This window comes from Scylla paramamosain, chromosome 1, assembly GCF_035594125.1.
Source record: "Scylla paramamosain isolate STU-SP2022 chromosome 1, ASM3559412v1, whole genome shotgun sequence".
Taxonomy (NCBI): Eukaryota; Metazoa; Arthropoda; class Malacostraca; order Decapoda; family Portunidae; genus Scylla; species Scylla paramamosain.
In genome coordinates, this window is record NC_087151.1 from 31,768,637 (window position 1) to 31,780,929 (window position 12,293).

General features: G+C 33.8%; 1 protein-coding gene across 2 annotated transcripts in view; it reads left to right on the forward strand.

Moving 5' to 3' along the window:
• LOC135103742 (uncharacterized) overlaps positions 1 to 12,293 on the forward strand; it is a 44,156-nt gene that overhangs the window by 7,147 nt on the left and 24,716 nt on the right. For both annotated transcript variants that reach the window (XM_064010435.1, XM_064010443.1), the window contains 7 exons: positions 2,155 to 2,288; positions 2,423 to 2,579; positions 3,284 to 3,456; positions 6,342 to 6,696; positions 7,469 to 7,606; positions 9,889 to 10,044; positions 10,343 to 10,451. In XM_064010435.1, the coding sequence (XP_063866505.1) occupies positions 2,155 to 2,288; positions 2,423 to 2,579; positions 3,284 to 3,456; positions 6,342 to 6,696; positions 7,469 to 7,606; positions 9,889 to 10,044; positions 10,343 to 10,451 (1,222 nt within the window). The remainder of the gene's footprint in view (positions 1 to 2,154; positions 2,289 to 2,422; positions 2,580 to 3,283; positions 3,457 to 6,341; positions 6,697 to 7,468; positions 7,607 to 9,888; positions 10,045 to 10,342; positions 10,452 to 12,293) is intronic.

Consider the following 12,293-nt stretch of genomic DNA (forward strand, 5'->3'; position numbering starts at 1 on the left):
ATATGACTGTCTGCAAGCAGGCTGATTATCCAGCAGGGCCTACATCCTCCAGGATTAGATAATAAAGGCAGAGTGGAGACCTATCTGAAGGAACTAAGATTTTGATTACCAAATTTGCCCTTCAACACTAGTTTCATGATGGCTGATTTTTCAGATTCAGGGAATTTACCTGTAGAGATAATGAAGTTCACAATAATTAATATGATGTCCACAAAACTAGAAAAGTTATCCAGATCCATCACATTTGATATAGATATTAGATCTGTAGCATAATGTTTCCTTTGTCTTCTTTATAATTTGAATGAGATCTTCCTTATTCACAGTCACACTATTGAACCATGGTGATCTGTCCCTCACTGTAATGTTCTCAAGGCATGGACACCAATTGTTGCATTAAGTTTTGTTCACATGATTGTAAGCATCTGTAAGGCAGTATACACTGTTGATTTTTATTCAATGAGTTATTTATTATTAGGGGGCAATAACCAAATGCATCTCATGGCCTCTCAAGTTGGATTAATTAGAATTGATTGATTATGTATATTTTCCAAGCTAGGGACTTTTGGGCAACTTCCCAAAATTGTTAATGTAGTGATTTACTCTATTTTATAAACTATAACTGTGTCATATTTGCTACTCACATCTTAAAATCCTCTTTCTCACTAACTTCCCGAGATTATTACTCTATTATATAAGCTATAATTGTCATATTTGCTACTCGCATCTTAAAATCCTCTTTCTCACTAACTTCCCGAGATTATTGTGTACAGGGAAAGATATATGTGGAATGAGAAGAGTAGTATGTAAAACATGTTTTCCAGTTGTTTTCCAGCAGTGGTAGCAGGCATTGCCAGTTGAGGAAGGCATGTTACCAGAGGTCATAATAATGACATTAGCTCTGTTCAGAGTATATTATTTACATATATATAGGCAGTTAGGTTTTTAGATGTGAGGTAGACAGACAGATATACATATAGGCAGTCTCATAAGTATTTATTCTTAGATTGTATCCTTGGTCCTATTTATCCATATAAAAGATATTTTCCTTCTGCCAAATTTTCTCTCTCTCTCTCTCTCTCTCTCTCTCTCTCTCTCTCTCTCTCTCTCTCTCTCTCTCTCTCTCTCTCTCTCTCTCTCTCTCTCTCTCTCTCTCTCTCTCTCTGCTCCCCCCAAGTACTTATATGATATGTATTTCTTTTAGAATCAAAAAAGGTAAAAATCAATGCTCCCTACACATTAACTATTTTGTGTTTTATTAACATATTACTGATGCTGACTTTTTGGTACCGAAACTTATTTTTAGTCATAAGGATTCTGTAAAGGTATACAGGTTGTCAAGTCCTGGTAAAGTGAAAAATTGAGAGAATAGTTTTTAAACAAATGCAGTTTGACATTAAAAATCCGATAAGCTCCAGACCTGAAGTTTGCCAGATTTTCAAAATTGCCAGATTTTGTTAAGGTTATATATGCTGTATATATTTAACAGAAAATGACTACCTATACAGTCCAATGTCGTATGCTTCACAAATGTTTTGCACAGACATGGCACTATCAAGTTTTTTTTAGCACTTCCACTTTGTTTGCAATCAACAGCGCATGATGTTTACATTTTATGCTACCTCTTTTCTTTGCTGAATTCATTATGGAGCTATACATCAGCAAATAAATGATAAAATGAGAAGGAATTCCTGTCAACAGTTGCAAGCTACTAACAGGCTGATTCAGGAGTACAGTGCCATTAAAACATAAATGGAGCCTCCAGAAAACAGTGGCATTGCAACACAGTAAATTTGAAAATGTGCTCCAAAATCCATGCCAGAAATCTGAGGGAATGGATTATCGATGTCCAGATTCTTTAATGTCAACCTGTAGATAGAAAGTGGCCTCCATTTAGTAGACTGATGTGATGGGTGTTTGATGGGAATCAGTGATGAGGTGTAGAAACTATTATCTTGGTTTTCTCATGTACTAGATGTTTAATGTCTTCATTGATATTATGAACTACCCTTATACTTAAACTGAAGAATCAAAAATTCATCTAGAGAGAGAGAGAGAGGGAGAGAGAGATTGAATTGTTGATTGAATCTCTGCAGAACATCTACAGTTAGAAATTAGAAATTATTGCCACAATAAATATGTTTCACCTCTTTTCAGGTTCTTTATTGTTAAACAACACGGGCCCAGCAGTTTTTGATGTACCAGTTTTCTTTTTTGCGGAGTTGACAGATTACGAGGATGGTGAGATGCTATGGTGGGAGTGGTCAGATGATAGAGACCACAGAGATGAAGTATGTATCAACAGTAATGTGTATCTCTTTTAATGTAACAAGAATTATCATGGGATTTGCCAAATAAAAACTGTATTTAATGAATATTTTTGTGTTATTTGGTAATTATTTTTGCATTCTTCTGATATTTTCAGTTTTATGCAGCTGGACCAAAGGCATCATGGAATTTGACTTATGATAAATATAGCTTTCAATATGGGACTGGAACAGTCACTGTTAACTTGGTTGTCAAGAAACACAGATGGGTACCAATAAGACGAGCTTCAGCAGTGACTACTTTTATATTATCTGGTAATCATTTTTCTAGCAAGATAAGTTGCCTTGTATTTGAGAGAGTTCAGAATTAGGTTTGAGGAAAATTAAAGGCATTTTGAATTTTAAAGGACAAAATGCTACAGTGACATATATATCTATGATGTTAACCTTTCCTCTATCATGTAGAAAAGACAACTGTTGGCATATTTAAAAAAAAAAAAAAAGCAACTTCAATAAGAGATGTTGATCAGTACTTCATGTTACTTTTGGGTTACTATACATTTACCTATGTTAATAAAAACAATAATAGTTAACTTGCAAAATTAGGGCCAGTATCTTTAAACAATGAAGTCAAAAGTAGTATAGCTATGTAGTTTCTGCAATACCAGAACTGCCCTCACATGATTTGTTGTACAGTTTTCTTTTATATATATATATATATATATATATATATATATATATATATATATATATATATATATATATATATATATATATATATATATATATATATATATATATATATATATAGGTATTGCATTTCATGTCATATTGATGTTCTGCTATATTGATTTTGAGATTTTGTCATATATATATATATATATATATATATATATATATATATATATATATATATATATGTGTGTGTGTGTGTGTGTGTTTGTTTGTATCAACAGAAAGCAGCTGCATGTTTGTATACAGTAGAAATCTTGTATATTTTTCTTATTATATTTTGACAGAGTTTCTTGGTGGGGAGTTGACCTTTAAGCAACCAAATGTGACTCTTCCAAAACCTGGGTTTATCTCAACCACAAACCAAACAAACCTGACTGTGGCTCTCAATGATTTTGATGATTGGTTGAAACAACACACACAAGTGATTTCATTCTTCTGGATCATCAATAATGATGAAGTAAGTAATGTGTAAACATTTGTTTAAATGCAAAATGATTACAGCATAAAAAATATATAGTTTAGTTTGAAGTCATTGAATGTAAGAACAACAGTTATGTTACTTCCCAGTCTAAAATCATATTCAGGCATTTAGTTTTGAGTGTCAGAGCAAAATGTTACCAGTTTATGTAAGATAGATACTTCGTGCCACTGTAAAGTGGAAAAAAACAGTTTATCATAGTTTATTATTAACTAGTGACAGTGATGTTCATGTTCATTGGCTATCTTTGTCACAGTTCATGCTATATATATATATATATATATATATATATATATATATATATATATATATATATATATATATCCATGGAATAAAATTTTTAACAAGAAATAGTGTTGTGATGGTTCAGCCATGTAGACACAATGGGTAAAGATTGCTTGAAGATAACTGGATCAGATGGTAGAGGTGTAGGGCTGTATAAGTGAAGGACAGATACTGTGAAGAGAACAACAGATATAAAAGCAAGTTAGAATTGTTGCATATGGTAGGACTGGTTGGAAAGTAGTTGTAGATGCATGCTTACATGTGGCACAGCCTCTAGAACAGTGGTTCCCAAACTTTTTGTGGTCGTTACCTGCTTTTTATATATGATCCTTGTCCATGGCCCACTGCCAACCATAACCCATGGCTACAGTGACTGTCTACAGCCCTACACTCATTAGGTCAATATAAAAACCACTCTAGCAAATCCTGTAATTTTATTGATTCCATTCATTATTTTTATTTTGTTAAGTATTAACAAAATTAGTAGTTTGCCTTTGCTGATTCTCATGTAATTATTGAAATGGTACTAAAGAAGTAACTTAGAGCACATAAAAAATGTCCATGCTTAAAGTAATTAAAAAATGGCATCATTGCAAAAAGTTGTTTCAACAATAAACAAACAAGAAACAAAATAAAACAAAATTCCACAGTTTTAAAAGTTTATTAATCCCATGCAATATGATCTGATCTTTCAATCTGACAAATCTGATGACTTTATAATTCTGAAGTGAAATGCAATCATAGGGCCTTCAGTGCCTACACACCCACCTCCACCCAGACTATTTGCTTCTGAACATTCATGCCAGATTTATGTTTCCTTCACTTGAATCCCTATTCTACTCGGTGTGATGAGTGATGTTACAGATTATCAGTAAACTTCTTGATTCTTGGGTTTTGTTTCATTTAAAGCACATTGTAGGTCATGGTTCACTCCAAGTCTGTTGCGATATTTCGTTTTAATGTGGAGTAGTTGAAAGAATGCAGGCTCACAGGAATAAGTTGATGCCTAAAAGCAATTTGTTTACATAGTCTAGTCATTTGTACTGAACCTGTAAGTTCCTTCCACTGGCTGCCTATCTTTGCTTTTATATGTACATATCCTCAGATTATGGCCCCCAGTTTGGTAACCACTGCTCTAGAACCCCTGTGAGAAGTTTATCCTCTTATCTGATCAGCTTGTCTCATGGGATTTGAGAAAGGGAATGAGTTTCTTAATGTGGCAAGGATAAACCAGCTTTGCTGTTGGATTCAGATGTGGAGAGCTGTGTTCTTGTGCATCTTACCAGTGTACAAAGATGGTTGATGAAGTTCTGTTCTCAATCTCCATATAAGCCAAGAGGCTGAGGATGATTTTTATTTAGTCTTAGGAAATGTGTTTGTGTGTGTGTGTGTCAGAGAGAGAGAGAGAGAGAGAGAGAGGTGTGTGATTAGGTATTTACCTAATTGTAATATACAGGAAGTGAGCTCGGCTCTCAGGGTCCTGTATCCATATCTCATGTTATCAGGTTTCTCCTGGAACTCGTGAATGTTTCTAGCATGAAATACCTTTTGCTCAAGCCCGTCATTCCACTTGTATAAGTAGCAGAGCTTTTTTATATCCCTCCATAGTCTTCTTTTCTATACTGTACTTAGTTTCTTTTCTATGCCCTCTTGATTCTCCAGTGTCCCACACAGACAAGTTATCCCTGCCAATTCATTCATTGCTTCATATATTGTTATTGTCACTCCATTCTCTTCTTTCCTTCAAGGATGGGAGGTTTAGTCTGCTCAATCTTTCCTTTAGGCTGGTCACCATTTTTGCAGCTGCTCTTTGTATTCTTTTAGTTTTGATATGTTTCTTTTCATGGACTTTCAGATTGTAGCAGCATATTCAATCTTGGTCAAATCTTTATAATTTTTTTTCACGTTCCCATCTTTATAATGGAATGCTACCCTAATGTTGGTCAGTAAATTATTTAAGTGTTTCCCTTGTGATTTTGCTTAAGTGCTTTTCTGGGATTGTTACTTTGAGTCACAGCCCCTAAATTCTTTTCCTCATCCTATTTATATATTTACTTATTCATATATTTATTTTTATTTATTTATTTATTTATTTATTTATTTATTTATTTCCTATTTTATAATTCTAGCTCAGACATTTAGAACATCTCTTCATCTCCATAACTTTACATTTTTTTGGTGTTAAATGTCATTTTCCACTCTGCTCCATTCATGAATTTCATCATTGCCTTTCTGTAATGTAACTCTTGATACTCTTGATAGTCATCTGTATCACTTGTTTTCTTTAACTTCTTTGCATCATCAGAGAAAAGACATGCATACCTATATACTTTGTCTGCCATGTCGTTTATGTATACAAGTGTGTGTGTGTGTGTGTGTGTGTGTGTGTGTATAGATGTCTACCAGGTAAAATAAATGTTATGTGTAATATTGCCATACTGCTCTAATGAGATTGGTTTGAAAATTTGATTAAACTATAATATCAGGACTGAAACTTTCAATTTTAGAGGTTTCCTGGTTTTAGATATCTAGATATGTGTTTCTCTTGCTTTATGTGATTGGATCTCTTGTTTTTTCAGCAAAAGGCTCAGTGTCCTACTCCGTCTCTTGTCATCAACATCACTGAACCAGGCAATTACAGCATTCAAGCAACAGTAATCTTAGACCTCTCAGATCACATTATCACTACTACTACTACTACAACAACTACCACCACCACTACCACTACTACAACTACACCAAAGCCAAACACTACCACAACCACCCCAAGAACCACTACAACAAGCACTACCACCACGACAGTCAAGCCTCCAACACCTAATCCCAAGGTGTGGTTCTGTGATGGCTATTGGCCACAAGTTGGCTATATAGATGGTAGCAGTTTTGGGAGATATCACAAGCTGGGCTATTTTCACACATTTGTCAAAGCTGTAGGTGAGTAAACTGTATTATTTATTTATTTACTTATTTATTTTATTTATTTATTTTTTCATTTATTTATTTTTTCATTTATTTATTTTTTCATTAAATTATTACAAATTTACATCCAATGATCTTACTGTAAAATGAAATGAATCTGTTATGATGTGAATGTAATGTTAGTAATATGTTACATTTTTGTAATTATTATTATTATTTTATTTTTATTATTTTATTATTTATTATTTATTATTATTTATTATTTATTATTATTATGTTTTATTTTTTATGTAAGGACACTGGACAAGGGCTGTATAAATCTAGAAAAAAGTCCCACTTTTCCTGTTCTAAGTCTAATTACCTGATTATTTTATTATTATATTATTATTAATTTGTTTTATTCTATTAATTTTATTTATTTACTTATTTATATTTAATTAATAATTTAATTAATCTATTTATTTATTCATTTATTTATTTTTATTTCATTTTATTTATTTTTTTATTTATTTATTTATTTTTTATATGTATATTTATTTATTTATTTATTTATTTATTTATTTTTATTTTTATTTTCTTTCTTTCTTTATTTATTTTTTTTTATTTATTTATTTTTTTTCCTAGCATGCATTAACATTTCAAGGTAAATCAGAATGCACACAGAATTATGAAGTTTTCAGAAGACCAATAAGTGAATTGATGATAATTATTTTATGGGTATTGACACCTATCTTTTTTTTACAGCGAAACTTAATGATAATACATTCTTTAATTTATTGTCCCACAGAACCCATTGGTCATGTAAATGTGACTGGCAACACATGGCTAAAGCATGGAGACCTTGTTGAGCTGACAGTAGAGTGCTCTGGTTCGCCTAATATAGCATATTGCAAGAAGACATATGCTGGTGTATATAATGTTACTGGTAAGCTTGAAACTATTTTGTCAAGTAATCAATTTTCTTTTGTACTTGTATGTGTGTATTTGGTGTCTGTGTGTGTGTAATTATAAGAGAGGTGATCAAGGGATTTATAAAGAACACCTAATAATTTGTTGGCAAAAAAAAAAAAAAGAGTAGTTTGAAGAAAAGGTTATAGTCAGATTGGCCAGTTTAGTTATGGAAGCATCTTTATACTCCTATTTTGAGGTAGTTAAAAACTGCTCATAATGCCTAAGAAAATTATTGGAGATAAATCTCTGAAAAAGTTAAAAGGAATGAACTATTAAAAAAAAATATTCCACTTGTTGATATGCCCTTTAGCCTTTCCTTTGACTAAACTTTATCACAAAATTCACATAAAAAAATGGATGTAACGAAAATAAACTTAACTTGTTTTAGAGACTATTACCCATAATTTAGAGACTATTACTGCATAAGGCTTAATTTTGTGTCAGTGCAGTAGTGATGTTTTATATAGAAATATAGAGTGTGATCAGATATAATTGGGGCATTTCCTATGGGTCAAGTTGCTGGTGATCACCAGCTGTTTTAATGAAGGGATTAGTCAACACTTCCACAGTTCTCTGGAGAAGCATATTCTAAAAATCCCTCTCATGATACATCTCGATATACTGCACCTATAAAACATTAATCCTAAGTGTTCATGCTAACAGTATCCATGGGATCTGATGATGCACACTCTGTAGAACAGTTATTATAAGCTAAATATTTGCAACTAGGCTCTCAGTGTTTACATATTTATTTCTAGTAATACTATATATTTAGTTTAGCAGCATCCACTGGTTTCTACAAGGACTAATGATTTATCTGGAAAATCCCCAAGAGACTCTAGCATTTGTTATTTGCACTGCCAAGATATTGTGTGGCTGAAATTGCAAAGACAAAAGGACTGGTCAATTATCAGACACGCTGACTTCTCCCCCCCCCCCAAAAAAAAAAAAAAAAAAACAAGGTGGGAGATATGAGTTTGCGGTGTTGTTGTCAAACCAAGCTCTATACATATGTTATGGTTGATTTCACAAAAATGTCATGAAAGAAGAATCAAATTTTGAAATGATGGGTTGTATTTCCAAAGAAGAAAGTGACAAGTCAGAGAGAAGACATTGGGAGACACTATGTAAACAGACAATCTTCACCAGTTTCCTGCTAAGATTTGCCATAAAAACTTAGTTGTTTCTTGCATATGTGCCAGTAATTTATAGTTTAATATTAATCATATAACTTAAATGGATAAAGTAAACTTACATGGAGAGGAAATATAGCTTTCATCCTAAGGTGATGGCACATCCCAAACCCAAGATAATGTTTTGCCACATTTCTTGCTCTCTGCTTGATGATGGCAGCTAAAAATTTTTATATTTTATTTTTTGCCAACACACAGATGACATAGATTTTTTTTTTCCACATGATGGCCTTTTATTCATAAAATTGAGTCAGCTGGTGAATCTGGCAGTTTTTGTAGATGCCCCAATTTTGCAAACACCCCAATTTTGATCTATGGACTCTATTCCTTAAATATAGCAAGAAGTAAAAGAGGGTGGATATATAGTGGATTACTGAGCAATAGATTTGCGTTTGTAGATTACAAACTAGTAGTGTGTACTGATTTGGTAATGAGAAGAGGTAGACTGAGGTGGTTTAGATATGTTGAGAGGATGGCAAAGTGACAGGATGAAAAGAGTTAGGGATCAGACCATAGTAAAGTGGTGGGGTGAAAAGAGTTAGGGATCAGACCATAGTAAAGTGACAGGGTGAAAGGTTGAAAATAGTTAGGGATCAGACCATAGTAAAATGAGTGGGTGAAAAGAGTCAGGAATCAGAATATAGTTTATAAAGGTATGCCTAAGAAAACTAGGAAGCGGCCCACAAAAATCTCATTAATCTAGGCATTAAGAAACTGTGCAGGTTTGATTAGGTACTGTAAACAGATAAGGTTTACACTTGCAAACATGTATGAAACTTTTCAAGATGATGATGATAATGCATAATGTACTTGTTTCCTGATTTGATCTCATTTTTTTTCACAAAAGCCCCCCCACCCCCCCAAAAAAAAAATCTTACCTCATATATTGTATGATGCATAATCCCAATCTGCCATAAACTTTCTTGTAACAAATACATCCCTATCTTTCCTTTTCAACATATCCAGACTGTGACAGGTAAATGGACCAAAATTGATGTATTGATATTTTCACATGTTTTGGGACCTTCTTCCCTCAAACCTAATTCTCTTTGTTTTCTTTCAGGGGATGAGTCCTGTGGAGATGATGTTCTGATGACAAATACCTGCAAGTTCCAAATTATTTCATATTTCCAGAGAAATGGAACACACAGTATCATCATTATAATGTCTAATGATATTTCAAAAGTGGTCTACCCAATAGCAATCAACATATATAATGGTGAGTGATGTAAAATCATACTGAAATGTTGAATCATATCCTTGAAGATTTATCTGTGATTTTCTTTATAGGAGTAGAATTTTTCACATGTCAGGATCTGTGAATGTCAGGTGTCATCTAAAGTACTCTTGGACAGAAGTTACAGGATCTTAGAACACTTATGTTTTATCTAATGTCCTAAGAAGTGACTAAAGTGAAATGGAGACATACCCATACACTTTCTGTTGAACACAATCCCCATTGTGATGAAATTTTGGTCTTGTAATTTCTACAAATTAATTGTGTTTATCTTTTCCAGTGGACCGCAAGCCTCAGTTGTCATACATCATTATTCCAGTATCATGCAGCCTTGTGGTCATCATTATTATAGTTTTTGGGATTTCATACTTCATTCAAAGCAGAAACAGGTACTGTCATTTGACAAGATTCTTCATACAATAGGAAGAATTCAACTAGTTACGTAGTTTTATTCTTTTCCTGTCTAGTGTGAAGACTTAAGCATAATTTACTCATATTTTCAAAATGAAAAGAGGGATGAGCTCCACCAACTTATATCTCCACCCTTCTCATGAAAGCAAAAGAATGATAGATGGGGTTTTGGGAACTAGAATTATTGATACACATAATGTTCATAAATCCCCATAAAGGAAATTGTACTCATAATCCAATAATTTTTTTTTTATTAATTCAAAGCAAACTTTATACAGTGGTATCTCGGAATCTAATTTTTATTTATTCAGGATGCTGCATGGATTGTGAAACTATATTCTCCATAAGAAATAATGAAAAGTTAATTAATCCCTTTCTTGACCCCAAGAAAATCAATCACTCCAACTCTTGTATATGGTCTCTCAATGAAGTGTATGAATTATACTAAGTTCAAGTAACAAATAAACAAAAGTATCATAATATATATATATATATATATATATATATATATATATATATATATATATATATATATATATATATATATATATATATATATATATATATATATATATGCAATCACAAAAATTCATTCCTTTATGGACAGCATGATAGACAGGGCATCAGACAAGTGATATTTTGCTTGTGTATCAGTATTGCCTAAAACATCCAGACTTTAAGGCAAAGTGACAAAAAAAAAAACTGCAGTACATTATAGAGGAGGAGGCAGTAGACACCTGCCAAAACGATAATTACTCCCAGTGAGGTCTAAAGCACTGTTCAGGGGGTGCTGTGAACTTATCATTAAACCCAGCTGTGACCTTACTGAATGTTTCCCTTTGTGTCTCACAACACAAGGGGATAGTCACAGCCTGCCCTCTAAAGACAACTCTCTTCCTCCACACAAAACTACAAGCACCTAATAACACACACACCCTTCACTCAAAAATTTTAAAATCATGGCGACTCCTACACCAGCCTTGGAGTCCCCATCTGGGGAGGGGACCATAAATGTCCCCAGGTCGGACTGCCTTTCCGTCGACGACCCTAAGTGTCTTGACACCCCCCTCAACTTTTTCTTCATTAACTTCTGCAACATTTGCGGTCTAAGATCTAATTTTCAATCTGTAGAACACCACCTCTCCTCTTCTAAACCTCATCTTCTTTTCCTCACTGAAACTCAGGTGTCTGAGGCAACTGACAGTAGCCCCTTTTCTGTTCCCTCCTTCTTTCTCTATCCTCATTTTCGATCCAAAGCTGGATGCTGCGTTTATGTGCGCAATGACTTAACCTGCTCTCGTGCCCACGCTCTTGAATCTTCCGAGTTTTCCACCATCTGGCTACGACTACAGAGTCATTCTCATACTAAATTTATCTGTGCTGTATACCTCTCTCCTAACTCCTCTGACTATAAGAAATTCTTTGACTACTTAACTTCCAAAGTGGAGCACATTCTGACCCTCTTCCCTTTTGCAGAGATCTCCATTCTTGGAGACTTCAATGTTCACCACCAGCTTTGGCTTTCCTCTCCCTTCACTGACCATCCTGGTGAACTAGCCTACAACTTTGCTATCCTCCATGACCTAGAGCAATTGGTGCAACACCCTACTCGTATTCCTGACCGTCTTGGAGATACGCCCAACATTCTTGACCTTTTCCTGACCTCTAATCCTTCTGCTTATGCTGTCACCCTTTCTTCTCCGTTGGGCTCCTCCGATCACAATCTCATATCTTTATCTTGTCCTATCACTCCAATCCCTCCTCAGGATCCCCCTAAGCGAAGGTGCCTCTGGCGTTTTGCCTCTGCTAGTTGGGGGGAC